A 22,353-nucleotide genomic window follows, 5' to 3' on the forward strand; every position below is an offset into this window, starting at 1 on the left:
CATGCCCAGCACACAGCCTGACCCATCACCTTATGCCATTGGAGAGACATTCTCTGAAGGGGACACTGATACAGAGGAACCACCTGGGGAAGATCATCAGCTGGTTTTCTTTCGAGAAGCACTTGTCCTCCTTGCTTCCTACTCTCCAGATAGGGTACAGACCATTCGCGCACCGGACTCGCCTATAACATGTGGTGCTATGGAGATTATGGGCATCCAGAGATCCTCCCATGCCCCTCAATATGCTCTTACTCAATCGACCATGGTAGTCGAGGCACTGCAGAACACATTGGCACGCATCAGGGGCCAACCCATCACCGATGTCCCCTCTGACTCACTTCCAAACTTCCCAGCAGCAGTGGGCCGGGGGAAATTCCTGAAAACTCTGCCCCGATCCACTCCAAAACCTCTACTTTTAGCTCCGGGCCCTATCCCTCAAAAACCACTTCCGCTTTCTCATGAGGACCGCCTACTCCTCCCGCAAAACTTGCGTGACAGTCGCAGAGTTACAGTACATGACAAATTCCTCATGGACCTGCAGGAAACACTCAGATCTTCTTTAGAATCGACCTCTGCCATGGAAAGCTTCCTTGCGGGCCTTGCTGCGGCCCTCATGGCGGTGGTGGTGGTGTGTGTCCATCGAGATCGATGATGACCATCGTTGTCATCCAGCTGGGGGATGGGGGGAGGGTGGTGTTGGGGGGTGTGGGGGGGGGATGCTCATGAATCTATCTGTGAGTGCGCAGATGGCTGAATAGTCCAATCTGCGCACGAAATGTTCGCTGACAGTTGGGGCAGACAAAGACAGGCATATCATTGTCAGGGAGCTTGTTTGCCCGTGACTTTCTGGCCTGCCTCTTCTGAACAGCTGCAGCAGTCCTGTTGGCCTCGCACAACTTGGCACCTTTGTGCACAGCAGTGTGCCATTTGTCACGGTCCGCTGCAGATTCCTCCCAGGAGTCAGGGTTGATATCAAACGCTTTCAGAGAGACTTTCAGAGTATCTCTGAAGCGCTTCTTCTGACCTCCGTGTGATCTCTTCCCTTGTTGCAGCTCGCCATAGAAGAGCCTTTTGGGCAGCCGATGGTCTGGCATGCGCGCCACGTGTCCAGCCCAGTGAAGCTGGGACTGCATCAGGATGGTGAAGATGCTGGGAAGGGTGGCTTTTGCAAGCACCTCCGTGTCTGGGGTCCTGTCTTGCCACTTGATGTTCAGTAGCTTCCTTAGGCATGTTGTGTGGAAGTGGTTCAGCTTCTTGGCATGTCGTTGGTACACTGTCCAAGTTTCGCAGGCGTACAGTAGTGTGGGGAGAACTACTGCTCTGTACACCTTTAGTTTGGTCTCAAGACCAATGCCTCTTCTGTTCCAGACATTTGCATAGAGTCTACCAAAAGCTGCGCTTGCTCTTGCAATCCTGACGTTCACTTCATCGTCAATGGTCGCATTTTGTGACAGTGTGCTGCCAAGGTATGTGAACCGCTCCACCACACTGAGTCTCTGACCGTTGACTGTGCTGTTGGGCTCAACGTGGGGTTTCCCTGGGGCTGGCTGATGGAGAACTTCAGTTTTCCTCGTGCTGATGGTAAGGCCGAAGTTCCTGATGGCAGTGGCAAATTTGTCCACGCTGAGTTGCATGTCAGCTTCAGATCCAGCGTTAAGGGCACAATCATCAGCAAACAAAAAGTCTCTGATGATGTCTGTCATGACCTTCGTTTTTGCTTGAAGCCTTCTGAGGTTAAACAGCTTGCCATCTGTTCGGTACTTTAGGCCAATTCCAACATCGCCATCTCTGAAGGCATCAGTAAGCATTGCAGAGAACATGAGGCTGAACAGTGTTGGAGCCAGGACGCAGCCTTGCTTGACACCATTTGTGACAGGAAAAGGAGCAGATGTTTCACCATTGTCCTGGACTCGAGCCTGCATGCCTTCATGGAATTGGCTGACCAAGGAAATAAATTTCCGAGGGCATCCGTACTTGGCCATGATCTTCCACAGCCCCTCTCTACTCACGGTGTCGAAGGCTTTAGTGAGGTCAACATATGTGGAGAACAGAGCAGCATTTTGCTCCTGACATTTCTCTTGCAGCTGCCTTGCAGCAAACACCATGTCGGTGGTTCCGCCCTCTTTCCGGAATCCACATTGGCTCTCAGGCAAATGACCTTGGTCAAGGTGTGCTGTGAGGCGGTTTAGTAGGATCCTGGCAAGTATCTTGCCTGCGATAGAGAGCAAGGAAATGCCCTGATGGTTATCACAGGCTTGCCGGTTCCCCTTTCGCTTGTACAGGTGAATGATAGATGCATCTTTGAAATCCTGGGGGATCGTCTCTTCTTTCCACATGAGTGAGTACAGCTGATGGAGCTTCTCAGTCAGCACAGTGCCTCCATCCTTGTAGACCTCTGCTGGTATGGAGTCTGAGCCAGGTGCTTTGCCACTGGATAGCAGACGGATTGCTTTCTGGGTCTCAAGAAGTGTTGGCGGATCGTCCAGTGCTTCGTTGATGGGGACTTGTGGGAGCCGGTCTATGGCTTCATCATTTATGGAGGAAGGGCGATTTAAGACACTGTTGAAGTGCTCAGCCCAGCGTTCGAGAATTTTCTCCTTCTCGGTGATCAAGGTATTCCCATCTGCACCGAGGAGGGGGGATGATCCTGAGGATGTGGGACCGTAGACTTCTTTTAAGGCATCATAGAACCTCTTCATATCGTGCCTGTCAGCATATCCCTGGATCTCATCGGCTTTGTCGCTCAACCACTTATCCTGCATCTGACGTAACTTTTGCTGAACAGTCCTGCGGATGGCATTGTACGCATCCTTTTTTGATGTGGACTTTGGGTTGCTCAGGTAGGCTTGATGCAGACGGCGTTTCTCATCCGGAAGCTGCTTGATTTCATCACAGTTTTCATCAAACCAGTCTTTGTGCTTTCTGGTCATGGGTCCCAGGGTCTCTGAAGCTGTACTATAGATCAGCTCGCGCAGGGTCCTCCAGTCAGACTCCACATTCTGGTTGTCCAGAGAGGCGGATTCCAGACGATCTTCCAGCAGCTCCACAAAGGTCTGTTTGATGGTGATGTTTTTCAGCTTAGCAATGTTGAGCCGTTTTGGAGCCTTCTGGCCTTGGGGGCGTCTCTTGGGCTGGACAAATTCCTCATGGACCTGCAGGAAACACTCAGATCTTCTTTAGAATCGACCTCTGCCATGGAAAGCTTCCTTGCGGGCCTTGCTGCGGCCCTCATGGAAGCCCCCCCTGAACAACCAGCAGGCCTTGACATTACAGTTTTCTCACCGTTCGTCCAGCAGATCAGCCAGCTTCTCGTGCGTTCTGCGGGCATACAAGCACAGGCCTACATGAATATAATTTTGGTCAGGAGGGATGCTGTGCTTGACCAGTCCACATGCGTGCGCTCTCCACCAGAACACGCTTCCCTCAGAGCGCTTACCCCCACCGATGGTTCCCTCTTTGGTCAGGGATTTCCCACGATGGCCATAAAACGGCACGCAGACTTGCGTAGGGACCTTGCTCTTGGTGCCGGCCCTCTCCGCACTTCGGCACAATCGCGGCACACTCTGCGACAGCAGCCATATTCCTTCAGGCGGAGCAATGTGGCCGCCTTCAGGCCACGTTCACATCAGCCATCCCTCTCTAACGCCAGGGGCCAACCCAGGGGGCAGCCCAGGGCATACAGGCGTCAGCAGTACGCAGCTCGGCCTCCACACAGGCCGACAGCCAACTCCAGACTGGCCCACCCCTAATGACTCATCCCCGCCCTTCACCCCCCACTCGCGTACCAGCAGCCAGCAGGCAGCCTTTCCAGGCGCATGCCAGCGTGGCTGTCCCTCCCAGCATGTGAGTGGGTCCTCCAGGTGATAGGGTCGGGGTTTCGCCTACCTTGGCTCTCCTCCAAGGCACCTCTCACCCTCTCTCCTCCTCCCTTCCCCCCCTGCCCCCCCCCAGGGCGACTCAGCCCGCTCAGCCCTGCGTGACGAAATCATTTCTCTCCTCCACAAGGAAGCCATAGAAGAAGCCCCTCCTCTGTCACCAGGCTTCTTCGGCCGCATCTTTGTCGTCCCCAAAGCCTCCGGCGGATGGCGGCCGGTCCTAGACCTTTCCCTTCTAAGCGAGTACCTCCAGTACAAACCATTCTGCATGGAAACACCCACATCAATCAGGGACTCCATCAGGCAAGGCGACTGGGCATTCTCCATAGACCTCACAGATGCATACTTCCATATCTTGATTCACCCCAGGGACCGCAAATGGCTACGCTTCTCATGGGATGGCAAGTCCTTCCAATTCAGAGCACTTCCATTTGGCCTTGCGCCAGCCCCCTGGGTCTTCACCAGGGTGGTCAGGGAACTATGTCTAGCTCTCAGGAGCAAGGGCATACGCCTAAGGGTCTATCTAGACGACTGGTTGATCCTTGCCGAGAGCAGGGCCCTCTGCCAGCACCACCTGAACCTTGTCAGGAACCAGTGCCAGTCGCTGGGCTTTCTCATGAATGCAGAAAAATCGGAACTGGAGCCCTCTCAGCAGTTCGAATTCCTGGGTATGGCGATCGACTCAGTATCAATGACCATACATCCGGCCGTGCCCTGCCTCCACAGGCTACACAGTCTCCTGTCTCAGCTATCACAGGCAACCTCGGCGTCTGCCAGGGAACTTACCTCTCTGCTAGGCTTCATGGAGTCCCTCGCTGCACTAGTTCCACTAGGGAGACTACACAAACGCCCATTTCAGCGCCACTTCCAGGACAGGTGGTCCCAGTCTTCACAAGCATGGGACACCCGTATACCTCTGGGCACATGGTTCTCACAGTCGACCCAACGCTGGATGGACATGCAATGGCTCAAGGCCGGAGTTCCAATCTCGAACCCAGCACCGGATGCAGAATTGTACACAGATGCCTCCAACATGGGCTGGGGTGCCCACATGGACAATCACACAGCCTCGGGGACTTGGAACCCACAACAGCAGTCGTGGCACATCAACAGACTGGAGCTGGAGGCGGTCTTCCTTGCCCTCCAGCACTTCCTCCCCCACGTGCCGCACAGGTCGATCATGCTATGCACGGACAACACAACGGTAGCATGTTATCTGAACAAACAGGGGGGAGCTCACTCACACCAGCTGTCCCTGCGCGCAGAGACAGTCCTCCTCTGGTGCCAGGAGCACAGCATCCACCTGACAGCACGACATGTCCCAGGCAAGCTCAACATTCTAGCAGATTACCTCAGCAGATCCCACACCGTGCTCCAAACGGAGTGGACCCTGTCACACTCAACTCCGGGACCATTGGCACAAACCACAGGTGGATCTCTTCGCCACAAGGTTCAACTTCCGCATCCCAACATGTCTCCCCAATCTCAGACCCGCAGGCCTGGGCCATAGATGCCCTATCGATCAGCTGGTCCAACCTTTTGGGGTACGCCTTCCCACCATTTCCCATCATGGGAAAAGTCCTCAGAAAGGCAAGGCTGGAGAGTGCCACCTTGATTCTCATTGCACCACACTGGCCAGCACAGCCGTGGTTCCCCGACCTTCTCCACCTCACTCGCGTTCCCCCGCTCCGCCTTCACATCGGCAGACGCTCCCTAGTCCAGCCCCGCTCGGGCATTCCCCACGGAAACCTAGAGGTTCTCAACCTTCACGCCTGGCTACTGTGTGGGAATCTCTGTCAGCACTAGGCGCTTCCGATGACACAGCTGACCTTGTGTGCAGTTCACATCGCAAAGGCACTCAAGGTGTTTACTCTGCACACTGGAACCGCTGGCTCTCCTGGTGCTCAACCCACTCAGTCAGTCCCACACACCCATCCAATATGGATGTCGCCAACTTTCTTGCCTTCCTCTCCTCCTCCAAAGGCCTCTCTGCCTCTGCAGTATGGGTCCATCGCGCTGCAATCAGCTCCACTCTTTGGCAACTGGGCGGGCCCTCTTTCTCAGATGACCCCCTGCTCAGAGCACTGGTTCGAGGGGCTTCCCTCAATCATGCACGTAAATCCCTCCGGACCCCATCTTGGGACCTTTTTCTGGTCCTGCAATTCCTCCGCAAGGCCCCCTTCGAACCCTTGCTATAGCTCCTTTCAAGCTACTCTCCATGAAGACACTCTTTCTCGTCTCACTCGCCTCAGGCAGGCGCTGTAGTGAGGTTCATGCCCTCAGTGGCATCACACAAGATATAGCCTTTGAGCCGGACGGATCTATCTCGCTTAGATTCCTCCCTGAATTTCTTGCCAAAAATGAAAATCCCAGTACACCCTCTCCCATTCTTTTCATCAAACCGTTCTCCTCTATACTGGCCCATGACGACGAGGACAGATTCCTCTGCCCAGTCAGGGCCCTGCGCATATACCTTAAAAGGTCGCGTCCCTTCCGATCGTCCAAACGACGCCTCTTCATTAGCTGGAATCTGGACCATCCGCATGATATTAGCAAGACGTCCCTGTCTTGATGGATAGTCAATGCGATTAAAGGCGCATATGCAGACGTAGGATTGAGACTTGATGCCTCCTCAGCCAGAGCACATGAAGTCAGAGCATGGTCCTCTTCTCTTGCCTTAGCGCACTCAACACGGCTGCAAGACATCATGGATGCGGCCTACTGGAAAAACCCTGCCACCTTCATCAACTTCTACCTGAGGGATGTCGCACGCCTGCGGGATGATGGCTCAAGGGGCATCGCTTCGGTGGTAGTCGCACAACAGGCCACACAGGCAGTAGAACAGGCGAGCCCTCCACCTTGTCACGCTATTCTGCACTAGTTGGGTCACGGTTAAGTATGAGTAATTAAAAGGAAATTTTCAATTTAACATTACGTTTAAATAACATACTTATCGTGACCCAAATTTAAGACCCTCCCGTCCTCCCCGCTTCCTGTTCTCCCTGCTCGCTGCGCTGGTGATGGCATATTGCCGTCAAAAGAGGGCGCTAGCTAGGGGAACAAAGGGGAGGTTACCTACTTCCGGGAGGTTATTGGCCGTAGTTGCTCTCTTTTTCTCCGCATAGGCGGATAGTAGTTTGCACAGGACAGGAATGTCAGACCCCTGCCGGAGTCTGCACTAGTTGGGTCACGGTAAGTATGTTATTTAAACGTAATTTTAGATAGAAAATTTCCTTTCACTGTTATATTTATATTTTTTGTATTCTCTAAACTTGGCACTTTGATCTGATATTCTGACGCAACAACAAGAGCAGTCATTATTATCATTTTTTGTTCAAACAGGAACTTCTTTTGCTAAACATGGAAGTTTTATTTATTCGCAAACGTTTTGGTGCAGATAGTAAAAAAGGGAAATTACTCTGTAATTAATGCTAGGGGACTTAATTTGCTTTAAACTGATCTTTCTCATCTTAAACATTACATTTTGAAATTATACTCAATGCATAAAAAGCTTGTGTGTTTTACTCTCAGTGTACAGGGCTTTCACTATGTTCATTTGCCCAAGTGGTCTTTTTCGGAAAATACTGAAATCAACACGACGAGTGGATTTGAAAGATCTGTTGGCTGAGCCCTGAAGGTCATGGGCAAAAATCAATTGCGTACACATATTTATACACATTCAAAGCGCGTGCTCATATTCTTCGCGAACGCAAACGACGCCATTTTGTTTCAAGTTGTTGACCTGCCCGTTCAATCCTATATTCAATGGACAATACACGATAACATGTGATGGAAAGTTGGAGAAGGAGACCGTTAAATATTTATTCAGAGAAAGATTTGTGAACGCCTCATCACTTACTGGATTATGCCCCAAACTGCCATAAAAAATATCCACAGAATCAGTCGGAATTCACAGTTAAAAACTGTAAACCATGTGAGTTAATACCCTTGAACTGATCACGATGAAACAAAAAAATTTCCAGTCTTGACTTTTCTCAAAATGAAGTCCTTTTCACTTCATACGATGTTTAGAAGTACTTGTACTTGGCTCTACATGTTATTAGTTTAACAAAATACTAAATTTTCATATCAACTTTAAAACTATAAAACTAGAATGAACGTAAAAGAGAAATTGAATCGACTGTATCGTACTACATTCCCAGCGGGTGTAACTAAACTTGTACATCTATCTAGATCTAGTGAAAATGGCTTAACATTGCAGCGTGATTGCAGCGATAGCCATTAAAAAGAATTTTTTTATTGCCCTTAAAGATTTTTTGAATGCCCAACATACCCAGAATGATATGATTTAAACAGCATTCTCACTGTGAATACCGCAATTGATTTATCGCCCTTTAAAAAAGTATGTTCAAATGTTAAATTTTAGAACGTCAGTTAAGGAGCCACGATAGTGTAATGAATAAGGCAGTTTCTTCTCACCCGAACACGCGTGGTTAGAATCTGGTTAGGACTTTTTTCTTTTTTTTTTAAACGCGAAGCTTTATAATAACAAATACAGAACACATTTTAACAATTAGATTTTTTTTTTTTTTAAGTGTATCACAAGTGAGTCTTGAAGGCCTTGCCTCTCATGTTACTTTTAGTTGTAGAAGTTTTGGAACTATGTTAGACACATCACAAGTACACTTAGAGTAATATAAGTTACATTTCCACTTCAAGAAACACAGTTGAAACTTTTGTGCAACTGAAAGCACCCGAAATAATGCTAAGCATACCCAATAGGGTTTGTGCTAAACTATCTGCCATTAGTGCCAATAATGATCCGGAAGAAGAAGTCTACAGCAGGATAGACAATTTCCTGAGTATACACTATACTGCTCCACTGACCATCACACCGTAGTATAGGTTATTTAGGAGCTATATTCAGTTGCAAATGACCAGACTGGAGAGCCTATGAACAGCAGAGTACAACAGAATTAAGAATAAGACTGTAAGACTAAGAGATTAAGTACATTATCAACTAATCAAGCGTGTATGTTCATGACAGTATCATGAGTATGTGAATTATGGTGACATATTTCACCATTCTCTCTCACGCTGTGTATGAGACCGGACGAATAACCCCCACCCAACCCAGCACTAACACCCTGACACTACAAACACAGACTATAACAGGATAAGAGTTCAATATAAATTTATTAAGCACATGGAGCAGACAATACACAGAGAGTTTAATAGACGACGGAAAACAACAAAGCACACTACTACAATGATAAGTTATCCAGCAAATTAAAAAGGGTGAAATGGCACAAACGCGGAAATAATCACAGCTGATCCATCAAGTGAAGGGCAATGGGCTCATGAGTTAATAAATTCACTTCTGGAGGAAAATAGACAAATAGCACATGAGTGTGTGTGAGTGTGTGAATATGTGTGTAGAGTGACATGGAAACACAAGCACAGCGAATGTAATGACTACGATGATGAAGTAGTGACGACGAAGAGCGAAGAACAGTAAGTGACGACGATGAAGAACAGGTAACAGTAAGTAACGAAGATGAAGAACAGTAAGTGACAACGACGAAGAACAGTACGTGACGACAACGAAGAAGAGTGAAGAACAGTGACGACGACGAAGAACAGGTAGCAGTAAGTAAAGACGACGAAGAACAATAAGTGATGACGACGAAGAACAGTACGTGACGACGATGAAGAAGAGCGAAGAATAGTAAGTGACGACGATGAAGAACAGGTAACAGTAAGTAACGACAAAGAACAGTAAGTGACGACGACGAAGAACAGTAGGTGACGACGATGAAGAACAGTGACGACGAAGACGAAGAACACTGACTACGACGACGATGAGCACCAGGCCAGAGAACACTGGCGACGGAAGGCAGTGGCAAGCGGCAACAGCCCACGGAGGCTGGCAGTGGAATTCTAGGGAAGACAGTGGATGGTCTGTGGAAGGGTTGGGAAGTCAGTGGAAGACACGGAAAGTGGGAACACAGACTCTCTCGTGTAAAGAATAGAGATCAGGTTGGATCACCATTGTGTTCAGCTTCCACAAGAGTCACACCTCATGTTACATGCAGGAAGACCCAGACACTGTTGACCTCTACCCAAACAATCCCTCTTCAACCTGGACAGAAACTGACCCGGAAACTTTTATTCAAAGACAAAAAATTATTCCAGTGCTGATAACCACAGTTACAGATCTGAAACCCAAGAGTTCTAAACCGTCGAACCTCTGCTTGACCAAACACCAGTGCTGATGATCACAACTGCAGATCTGAAACTGAATAGATCTAAATCGTCGAACATCTACTTGACCAGACAGCAATCGATCTCACATTGACCAAACTTAACAACACTAACTCAGCTATAATTATCTGAACAGTGAACGTCACTATTAAAACAAACATCTAACCATATAGATTTGTCTGCATTTCAAAACCACTTGTGGAACTCACGTCAACTAGGCAGTAAACTTGCTTCAACCCAGTGAGCAAAAATTAATTATTGGGTACTTACAGACATTGAGAATGGAGAAACAGATTTGAAGTAGAATCCATTTAATCTCTCCCAAAGCAAAATACCACACTCCTTAAATCACATAAGTCTACAACAATTCAAGGCATATTTTGCACACCACGAACTCATTGCAAGCTTAACCTTCACGTCTCTTCCCTCAACCCCCAGAAAAAAAAAAGAACCGCTACAACTCCGCTTACCGAAATATGTGACACTGAACAGCTTATGCTATTTTGGATCAGTGTCTTTGATTGGACATCCTCTCGCTAGACCACTATGATGACTGATCTTCTCGCTGGATTGCCCCAGAACGTTCTGCCGACCAGTTGAAAACCCAATGCTAGCTACTCTGTCAGAATCCTCCTCTCTTATTAACGGACATGAACATATACCGAACAAACAAAATTTCTTAACACATAAGGACGAAACAATATGGCTGAACTGTCTATACAGTCTTGTCTTACCTTTCAGGCGGGTACTGGTACCCAGGTGCTGAAAGGCACAAAACACAGAAGAACGGGAGCCACTCGGAGAAAAAGGATCCTCACAATTGAGCGCAGAACTCGGGCAAAACAGCCCAGAAGAGAGCACCACAGGCACGACTGCTTCCTGTGACAGTCACGGGCGAAAAGCCCAGAATCTTGTCACTGACTAGCAAAGAAGAGGCTGATCTCAGTTCAGTGACTGAACTGAGACTGAGACTCAAAAATTACATGTAATCAGCACAGTCCACACTGCTCTCTAGCTAGATGGGGTGGGTGAACAAGGAGGGGGTTAAGTATGTATAACTGATTTGTCATGAGATGTGACATTCTCCTTCCGTCTCCCCAACCTCCCTCTCCCTTCCTCTTACAAGATAGCCCGCATCCTCCTGACATTAACCTTCACATGACTTCAGACTGTTAAGTTATAATTTTATATAATCCTGGCATTTACGCCCCATTCTGTTCGTTCTGTACACTGCTCCTCTTTCCGATATCATTTCTGGTCATTCTATTTTTCACCACTCTTTTGCTGAGGATACTCAGCGACAAAAGTCTGCAGGACAGACTAACCAAACAGACAGTCTGATTCAGTCAATGCAAGATTCTGTTCTTGATGTTAAATTATTTCCTCTTTAATAATGTCGACATCTGTTTCTTTCTCTGCCTCAGATGTGGTTTGTGATGTCACAGTTCAGTTTTCTAAATCAGCGAGGAACAGTGGAGTCATTCTTGACTCAAACCTCATATGCATGCTCAAGTAATCAGTCTGATGATATGCACAGTCAATTGTGAACTTTGTTGGATTAAGTTCATTAACTCTGTCCATCAGTACCTTTCTGTTGAAACTACAAAAACTCTTTTATTTCTGCTTTTGTACTGTCACGAATCGACTTCTGTAATTCTCTTCTCACAGGCTGTCCATATAATCTTTTTCAGTGAATTCAAAAACTTGAAAACAGTGCTGCCCATCTGACTCCAAGAGTCCCAAATACTGATCATTTTTCTCCCCACCTCCGTACTCTACACTGGCTCCCCATTGAAGTGAGAATTAAATCAGTTTCATGTCTCTTCTATTCTGCTTTCCATTCCACAGGACCTACCTTTCTTTTTGACCTTATCAGTGCTTACACTCCCTCAAAAACTCTCTGCTTTTCCTCTGGCTGTTACCTTCAGAAACTTCCTCTTGTCAGTACAAGAACCAGTGGTGAACGTTCTTTCCTCTTTGCTGCTCCTCATATCTAGAACAACCTTCCTGATCATATCTGTGCGTCTGATTTTATCTTGGCCTTTCGCTCTTCACTAAAAAGTCATCTTTTTAAAACCTATAAGCACTCTCAGCTTCCTTTTTTCTTTCTATCACCATCCTTGTCAACTCACTTTGGATGCATGACAAATGAGAAGGAGAGGGGAGGGAGGGGTTTTGAGAAAGAGTGGGCATGAATGATTAATGTAATTTCTAACTTTTTCTTTCATGTAAAGCACCCTGAGCTCTTACTCTTAGAGAGAAAGGGCTCTATATTATAAATGTACATTAATATATTTTTTATTCTTGAATTTTAATTTTACCACTGCTGTACCAGTTTCAAATTGAGCGTAAAAATTACAGCTGGGAGAAGTTTATATAAGAACACTTTCAGTTTGTGTATGTGATTGGAAATACAGTTGGTTTTGGGTTGTTGTTGTTTTTGTTGTTTTTTGTTTGTTTGTTTGTTTGTGTGGGGTTTTTTTTTTTTGGTTTTTTTTTTGTGAGTTTTTTTTAAAAAATCTGTTGGCTATATCTGTTTATATGCACAGATCTGGACAAAAAATGCCTCAACACAACTTTGACCTGCTTGAGCTTCCGCTTGTACATCAGCCTTCAGCTGGCATTCGCTGCAAAAGGAAACTGATGGAGGAGGACAGACATGCTATTTCTTACAAGAAAAACAAGGTAAAAGTAACTAAAACAGCTTTTATTTGACTGAACAAAACTCAAAAGCAAGTTTGACTGAACAAAAGCATAACACGGTTTATTTAAGATTCATTAGAAAAGATATATAAAGTAGTTTTTAATTGCTCTGAAATTTAATTAATTCAATTAGTTTGCTTTATTAATTGAAACCATTCTTTATCATAGTTTTTGGTCTTAACGGCTTTTAATCATGCATTGATATGTGGTCCTCATAGATGTGTAGTAAATGGAAAGGATGCACTGCATGTTCATCAAACGGTCCATAGGACAGGGACACACACACACACACACACACACACACACACACACACACACACACACCTTATATTTATAATCCATTCTCATAGGACACGTACTCACACACACATAATCTCACACACACATACAATCACACACTATACATAATGATAAACACCCACACCCACTCAGTTTTGTGTGTGCCTCATGCCTTATAAAACTCATAGTTTCATTAAATAAATTCTACTTTATTTACACACACACGCACACACACACACACACACACACACACACACACACACACACAATTTTGCAGTGGTGATAGATTGGGACCAGCACCAGTGGCAATGTTTGTCATACCTGTGGTAAGTTGATAGCTTTCAGTTATAGAACTGCTCGACAATTTCTTTCAGATTGATGATCCTCCAGCAGAGCCCCACTACTGGACTGCAGTGAACAGACTATGCCATCAGGTACACAGTACAGGTTCATCCAGAACAACTTAAAAAAAATTGTCTGTGTCTTTTCCCATGTCACTTTTTGTCTCTGGCTCTCTCTGTGTCCTCCCCTCCTCCCACTCTCTCCGTACCTTCCCCAGAATCTCTTTAATTACTATGTAACTGTCTCTAGTTTTATTCCCCACCCCCCATCCCCAGGATACACATTTTTGGTTCCTGAAGGAAATCAGTTACTTTAACTTGATTCTAATAATTAATATGTATTGGGACATAGTGGGAGAAGTGGTCTTTTGAACTCTTTCACTGCCAAGTATGTGAGAAAAACATCCCTGATCGCCAAATATCTTATACCCAGCACTCTAAGTCACACAATTAGTATTAGGATCATATCAGAACAACACAGTGGACTTGTTCACTTCAAACTTGGTTAGAGAGTGAAAGTTACTCACTGTTCTGTTGGGTGGGAAACTGGCTGCAACTGTCAGGTTTTGTTTTAGTCACTGTTCTGTTGGGTGGGAAACTGGCTGCAACTGTCGTGTCAACAAAAGTTGTCTATTGCAGCAAAAAAAAAGTTCAGTTATTTTCAGTACTTCTAACTTGATTCAGACTTAAAGTGGACTACGTGAGATATGGGTCATTGGGTTTTAAATTAACATTACTTTGGGTTCTTCTCAACTGGTTTTAAGAACTGACAGGTGTTCAGCCCAGAAATTGACTGTGTGTGTCAGCTGGGCTACAAGCAGTATGATTTTGATTTGATGCTGTCTCTTGTTCTATCCAAGAACTTGACCTGTTTTTATCCTGTTGTTACCAGATCTTATAAACAGTAAAAGACATGTATCAGTCATAATACTTGGCTTATTGATCATTTTTACCGAATTATATTATTGTTGATTCAAATGATATATATATATTTATATTACTTTATCAGTTGATGCATTCATTAATGGATAAATCAAAGTCAGCTGTATTTGTATATTACATTATGCATTGTTTGACTGATACATCTTAGAATCAGCAATGTATGTAAATTGCTTTATGCATTCTTCTCTTTTGTGCTGAACAAAGGCACAGCAAGATGAAGATGCCAACCACCATTCAAGCCACCTAGGACAAAGGGTTGAAAGGTCCATGGACACAGGCCTTGAAACTGAACACAATAGTCTGCCAGTGTCTGGATACCAACCACCAAAGCCCAGCACACCTCCAGCTCACATGATGCACAGGATGCCAAGTCAGAAAGACTCAGAGGTAGCATAAACAAAAGCAAGCACATATGTATATTGCACATGCATAAGTATAGTGCATGCACATGCACACACACAGATTATGTTCACCTGATTTTCCTCCATCAGACACTAACAGTAACAGAGGAAATAATGATAATTTTGTTTAAATAGTGCCTGATCAGATGATTTTGCTTTAAGTGCTTTACAATTAGAATAGTTCCAATAAAATAAAATAAATCAACCATCAAAACATACAGGCTGGTCCAGCTAAGTAAGCAAACATGATGAATTATGACAAGATATTTCATCAAAAGTACATACTGAACTCTTTGTCTACAATTAACACCCAAAACACATTTCAAACATTCAAAACCAATTGCGTATATCACAACACCCAAAAATCAGTCCCACTTTCCCTTGCTCCCCTCCACACAACACCTCAAGAACACACAGAAAACAGAAACAAACACACATACACACTGTGGCAAACATCTGGAGTTCTGTGTATGCTGACGTACAGACATTAGAAACATGCTTGTCCATGGACATATCACTCGAGAGAGTAACACCAAGATTTTTTGTGTGATCTGTAAAGGGAATGTCAGTCTGACCTACATGGATAGAATGTTGGAACATACCAATAGGAAGAAGACAGACTGAAACAATATTAAAAGAAGAAAAAGGGAGAGTAAAAAAACAAACAAACAAAAAACAAAACAAAAATTCTTCCAGAGACTCTGAGACTGTCCTGCTCTCTGCAGAACTTTTAAATGTCCTCTGATTTCTCCTTTCATGGAAAACAAGAAAGGCAAGGCCTTCAAGACTCACTTGTGATACACTTTTAAAAAAATCCAAGTTTTTTATGTATTGAGTATAATGCATTTACTGTTATATTTATATTTTTTGTATTCTCTAAACTTGGCACTTTGATCTGATATTCGACCCAACAAAAGATCTATCATTATTATCATTTTTGTTCAAACAGGAACTTCTTTTGCTAAGCATGGAAGTTTTATTTATTGCAAATGTTTTGGTGTAGACAGTAAAACAAGGGAAATTACTCTGCTGGGCCAGCCCTGAGATGGCCTAAACGGTCGGCTGGGCTCTAAACAACATGAATTGAACTCTGCTGGGGGAACTTAGTTTGCTTAAAACTGATCTTTCTCATCTTAAACATTACATTTTGAAATTATACTCAATACATAAAAAGCTTGGATTTTTTTTAAAAAGTGCATCACAAGTGAGTCTTGAAGGCCTTGCCTCTCTTGTTTCAAAATGTAATGTTTAAGATGAGAAAGATCAGTTTAAAGCAAATTAACTCCACTAGCATTACAGAGTAATTTCCCTTTTTTACTATCTGCACCAAAACGTTTGCAAAATAAATAAAACTTCCATGCTTAGCAAAAGAAGTTCCTGTTTGAACAAAAAAAATGATAATAATGACTGCTCTAGCTGTTGGGTCAGAATATCAGATCAAAGTGCCAAGTTTAGAGAATACAAAAAATATAGATATAACAGTAAATGCAGTTTGCATATAATTAGGCTTCATTCTTTATTTTTTTGTGCCCATCCCAGAGGCGAAAGTATTGTTTTAAACAAAATGACTGGAAAGAACTGAAGTTTTCCTATTTTTATGCCAAATTTGGTGTCAACTGACAAAGTAGTTGCAGAGAAAATGTCAATGTTAAAGTTTACCACGGACACACAGACACACACACACACACACACACACACAGACAACCGAACACCGGGTTAAAACATAGACTCACTTTGTTTACACAAGTGAGTCAAAAAAGGTGGGACTGACTACTTAAAAACAGCTACTGAGTTGGTAGCACCAGTTCTGACCATGGTGTGGTTGGTGAGAATGAGCATGGTGGACTTTAGAAAAAGAAAAGTTTATTTTATCTGAGATTACTAAAGAAACGTTTATCTTTTTGTTTCTGTTTGTTTGTTTTTGTTTTGTTTTGTTTTTCTTGTAAAAAAAAACTACACACAGTCACACACATACATACACACACAAACACACACACACAAAACAGACCTGTTTATCCTACGACTTAGGCAAAGAATTCTCCTCTTTTGAAGTTATTGCTACACATCAATACATAGAACTCCACGAATGCCTCGTCGCCGGCTGCGCAGTTCACTCCTGATGCGGTCGAAACACAGTTCCACGTTTTTTTTCTCTTCAACAGATGGTGTGCATTTTTCAGCTCATGGGATTGCGCTTCTTTGTTTTATTCTCCTTTACCACCCGCAAGTATTCTCATGATAAGTGCTTGAAGCAATTGCATGCCCAAGCACAAGCTCACAATATCTGAACATGTCTTTCACCATCCAAAACAGTGGATAAGAAACGACAATGCAAAACTTTAGATGAATCAGATTGTGAAATTGTGCAGCCTTCAACATCGAAGTCAGATTGCAAAAGAAAAAAAAAGGCAGAGCAAATGTTTATCGGTTTGTATCACCAGAAATACCCGTTTCTGGTGTTGTCAAAGAAGGGGCCATACTTTGTTTTCTGCACGTTATGCAAAACTGACTTCTCATGTAAGCATGGTAGGTTGTTTGATCATACTCATCACTACGATACCTAGACACATGCGGACAATAAGCCATTGGAAAGTTTTAAATCCATGGCTTCATTCTTTCAGCCCCAAATGGTAGAAAAGAAAAATACATTGGAGCAGGATGTCACGAGGGCCGAAGCAATTATCTGCCGGTTGATAGTGGATTCAATTATAAAGTTAAAATGCAAACATAGTATTAGTAATAGTCAATGACTGGTGATGTGACTTTCTTGTTTTATTTGTGATTATTTTTTATTTGGGAACATTCATCTCAAGCCCAGTGGACAACACAGGTTAGTTACGGAATTTCCTAGTTCTTCAGTCAGTCAATTGGAATCACATTTATAGCCCAGTGGATTACAAAAGTTTAATTATGGACTTTCCTGAAGTTCTTCAGTCAGTCTATTAGAGTCATGTTTATAGCCAAGTGGACTACATAAGTTTGTTTTCTGGACTTTCCTCTAGTTCTTCAGTCAGTCAATTAGAATCCTCTTTATACTAAATTGTAGCCCAGTGGACTAATCAAGTTCAGTTTATGGATATAAATTTTAGTTCTTCATCCTGTTAATTGCCCATCTAATCACATCCAAGTTGGATTGGAAGCTTCCTCCCCTTGGACACATTTGAGCACTTATTTCTTCCAATTGAAAGCATTGAAGTGACCCAGGTTACTATTGTACTAGTGTGTGTGTGTGTGCATTTGACATGCACGTAAATAAATACCTGTTTTGGGATGAACATCAACACTAACAGTTGCCTGTTCCTTCATCTACCAGTCTGAGACAATCCTCAGTACTGATTAAATACAATTTTATTAGGCTGTTAATGTAAGGTAAGAAAACCATTCATTTGTCTATATCATGATAATAATATAATATTTATATCAACTTTGGCTGGAAGACGATGCGTGGGGGTAAAAATGCTACACTTTGCTACTATGAAACTACACTTTTTGCCCATTCAAGCTACACTTGTATCGGGGGGTAAATAGATCTGGCAAAATCACACACAAATGTACACGTACACTGATACAGTTACATACACAGGCACACATTGTTAAATGTATTGACAACCAGTTTTATTTTTTGTAGATTAGACTTCAGATATCATGGACAAGTAATGTCTCTCTAACAAGCTGAAGTAGTATTGATTTATGTAACCTGATGTTTCTAGTTGTTTCCAACTGTTTAAATCATAAACTTTGGTGTAACAGAATTTTTTAACGTAAATATGTGGGCCTATGCTGTTTTCACCTGGCATTCCAGTCGAACCATAAAGCACAACACAAACGCGAATCTAGATTTTTTTTAAGAACGAAAACTCCCATTTTCTTTTGGCTATTTACACTTAATAATATTAATAAATATATAATCAAAGTAAAGATTGTAAGAAAATAAATGTTCATTTCTTTCCGAACTCACTCAAAATAAACAAAAAGAAACTTCATATACTATGACAATGGCTGCCCACATCTGAGGTGCTGACACACCACGGACGGACACCATGGTACACAGGGCACCACACCGATGGGTGGTCTGCCCTTCCAAGTCATCTTTGGCATGGCTGCTCTCCCTCAGCTGGTAGTCTCTCCCCTTGGATGGCAGTGGACCAGCGTCTCCCTCAAATGAAGTAAAAGTATCCCCATAAGTCTCCCACCTCAACCAGCTACACCCAGATTGTCTGCCCCCAGTGAATACTGATCAACCATTACATTTATATTGAAAAGCACTAGCATTTCAAGCATCATACCAAGCAGCTCCCCAAATTATTCGACTTTAGTAGTATCCACAACATGAAAAATCAATATTCAGCTCGTGTATTTTTTTAAAGTAAAATCTTTTTCAACATTAAACAGAAACCAGTTTTAGCCAAATATTGGCAAAATTATCAAGAACAAAAATATATTTAGTTTCTTCAGCAAAATAAAACAAGTCAGTAAATACCTTATCTCAGTCTGCCACAATCAGACGATGCTGTTCCCAACGGGAATGTTTCTGGCCCACCAAGCCAAACAGTAATGACTGGCATTAGCAAAAATAAACCAGTTCAGGGAAACAGAACTGGCCTAACATTAACAATTAAGTTTTTAAAAAACTACATTCACATGCTTCACAATTTATCACACTACAAAACATTGGCTGGGAACCTTTTGTTCCTGTGTGAAAAAATGTCCGCATTTTTCAGTAGACAACACCAACATTAACGAGCACAAAAAGATACCATATTAAAAATTGTCACCAACTGATAACACATGTACAAAGTGATTTGTTACAAGTGGTAATAACGAAAATGATTAAAAAAAAATTATCCTAATTTTCCAATAGACAACACCAAAATTAACATGCACAAAAAAATACCATATTAAAAATTGTCACCAACTGACAACACATGTACAAAGTGATTTGTTATAAGTTGAAATAACGAAAATGGTATTTTTCATTTTCTGTAGGTTTGCGTGATCTTTTTTGTCTCAGCAGGTTTCACTCCCAACTGGTTTTGAGTTGCAGTTCAGTAGCCATCACATACTGAATAGTCAGGCTTGTCATGTGATTGCCAAAATACCGTGTGTGAATGCTTTGTTGAATGTCTCAAGTACATTTCTCACATTTCAGTGTTGTTGTTTTTTGTTTTTGTTTTTTATTTTTTATTTTGCTGTGGTGTTGTGTGTGTTTCTTTTGTAAAGAAATCATGATAGTACTACATGTACTATATAGTATTTGTGTAAGTCTGTTTTGACAGTGGTGGGAGAACAAAATCAGTGTATCTGTGCTTGCTCCATCCCATGTAAATTATCTGTATGCTTATCGACTGAAGTCCTAATTCACTCACAGAACAAGCCATTACCTGACTCTGCTCCCTTTTTATCTCTGTCGGTAACACAGACATACAGTTCTCCTCTACTGCAAGAAAGTAGAAACCTAGGGGTGACTTTTTCTGTCACTCTGTCCATGGAAAAACAATATCTCCAACATCTGTCATTCTGCTTACCATGAATTCAGGAAAATTAGCAGCGTTTGCCATCTTCTCACTTTTGATACAATCAAAACTCTCGTCTGTTCTCTTGTCCTGTCTCCGTTTGATTACTGTACTTCCTTACTCTCTGCCATTCCTCAGTGGTGGTGTGTCCATCGAGATCGATGATGACCATCGTTGTCATCCAGCTGGGGGAGGGTGGTGGTGGGGTGGGGGGGAGGATGCTCATGAATCTATCTGTGAATGCGCAGATGGCTGAATAGTCCAATCTGCGCACGAAATGTTCGCTGACAGTTGGGGCAGACAAAGACAGGCATACCATTGTCAGGGAGCTTGTTTGCCCGTGACTTTCTGGCCTGCCTCTTCTGAACAGCTGCAGCAGTCCTGTTGGCCTCGCACAACTTGGCGCCTTTGTGCACAGCAGCGCGCCATTTGTCACGGTCCACTGCAGATTCCTCCCAGGAGTCAGGGTTGATATCAAACGCTTTCAGAGAGACTTTCAGAGTATCTCTGAAGCGCTTCTTCTGACCACCGTGTGATCTCTTCCCTTGTTGCAGCTCGCCATAGAAGAGCCTTTTGGGCAGCCGATGGTCTGGCATGCGCGCCACGTGTCCAGCCCAGTGAAGCTGGGACTTCATCAGGATGGTGAAGATGCTGGGAAGGGTGGCTTTTGCGAGCACCTCTGTGTCTGGGGTCCTGTCTTGCCACTTGATGCTCAGTAGCTTCCTGAGGCATGTTGTGTGGAAGTGGTTCAGCTTCTTGGCATATCGTTGGTACACTGTCCAAGTTTCGCAGGTGTACAGTAGTGTGGGGAGAACTACTGCTCTGTAGACCTTTAGCTTGGTCTCAAGACTAATGCCTCTTCTGTTCCAGACATTTGCATTGAGTCTACCAAAAGTTGCGCTTGCTCTTGTAATCCTGACGTTCACTTCATCGTCAATTGTCACATTTCGTGACAGTGTGCTGCCAAGGTATGTGAACCGCTCCACCGCACTGAGTCTCTGACCGTTGACTGTGATGTTGGGCTCAACGTAGGGTTTCCCTGGGGCTGGCTGATGGAGAACTTCAGTTTTCCTCGTGCTGATGGTAAGGCCGAAGTTCCTGCTGGCAGTGGCAAACTTGTCGACGCTGAGTTGCATGTCAGCTTCAGATCCAACGTTGAGGGCACAATCATCAGCAAACAAAAAGTCTCTGATGATGTCTGTCATGACCTTCGTTTTTGCTTGAAGCCTTCTGAGGTTAAACAGCTTGCCATCTGTTCGATACTTTAGGCCAATTCCAACATCGCCATCTCTGAAGGCATCAGTAAGCATTGCAGAGAACATGAGGCTGAACAGCGTTGGAGCCAGGACGCAGCCTTGCTTGACACCATTTGTGACAGCAAAAGGAGCCGATGTTTCACCATTGTCCTGGACTCGAGCCTGCATGCCTTCATGGAATTGGCTGACCAAGGAAATAAATTTCCGAGGGCATCCGTACTTGGCCATGATCTTCCACAGTCCCTCTCTACTCACGGTGTCGAAGGCCTTAGTGAGGTCGACATAGGTGGAGAACAGATCAGCATTTTGCTTCTGACATTTCTCTTGCAGCTGCCTTGCAGCAAACACCAAGTCGGTGGTTCCGCGCTCTTTCCGGAATCCACATTGGCTCTCAGGCAAATGACCTTGGTCAAGGTGTGCTGTGAGGCGGTTTAGTAGGATCCTGGCAAGTATCTTGCCTGCGATGGAGAGCAAGGAAATGCCCCAATGGTTATCACAGGCTTGCCGGTTCCCCTTTCGCTTGTACAAGTGAATGATAGATGCATCTTTGAAATCCTGGGGGATCGTCTCTTCTTTCCACATGAGTGAGTACAGCTGATGGAGCTTCTCATTCAGCACAGTGCCTTCATCCTTGTAGACCTCTGCTGGTATGGAGTCTGAGCCAGGTGCTTTGCCATTGGATAGCAGACGGATTGCTTTCTGGGTCTCAAGAGGTGTTGGCGGATCGTCCAGTGCTTCGTTGATGGGGACTTGTGGGAGACGGTCTATGGCTTCATCATTTATGAAGGAAGGCCGATTTAAGACACTGTTGAAGTGCT

At 44.2% G+C, this 22,353-nt stretch overlaps 2 protein-coding genes across 2 annotated transcripts in view; both read left to right on the forward strand.

Annotated features, from left to right (window-relative positions):
- The window catches only part of LOC143286840 (uncharacterized), a 53,368-nt gene that overhangs the window by 2,298 nt on the left and 28,717 nt on the right, over positions 1–22,353 (forward strand). The window contains exons 2-4 of the mRNA XM_076594671.1: positions 12,650–12,785; positions 13,457–13,516; positions 14,570–14,752. Coding sequence (XP_076450786.1) covers positions 12,663–12,785; positions 13,457–13,516; positions 14,570–14,752 — 366 coding nt within the window. The 5' untranslated portion in view covers positions 12,650–12,662. The remainder of the gene's footprint in view (positions 1–12,649; positions 12,786–13,456; positions 13,517–14,569; positions 14,753–22,353) is intronic.
- Positions 3,816–5,681, forward strand: LOC143286671 (uncharacterized). The gene is made up of 4 exons (XM_076594306.1): positions 3,816–3,843; positions 4,040–4,543; positions 4,898–5,048; positions 5,306–5,681. Exons 1-4 carry the CDS (start codon positions 3,816–3,818, stop codon positions 5,679–5,681), a joined length of 1,059 nt encoding a protein of 352 aa, XP_076450421.1.

The sequence above is a fragment of the Babylonia areolata genome, chromosome 10 (genome assembly GCF_041734735.1).
Source record: "Babylonia areolata isolate BAREFJ2019XMU chromosome 10, ASM4173473v1, whole genome shotgun sequence".
Taxonomy (NCBI): Eukaryota; Metazoa; Mollusca; class Gastropoda; order Neogastropoda; family Buccinidae; genus Babylonia; species Babylonia areolata.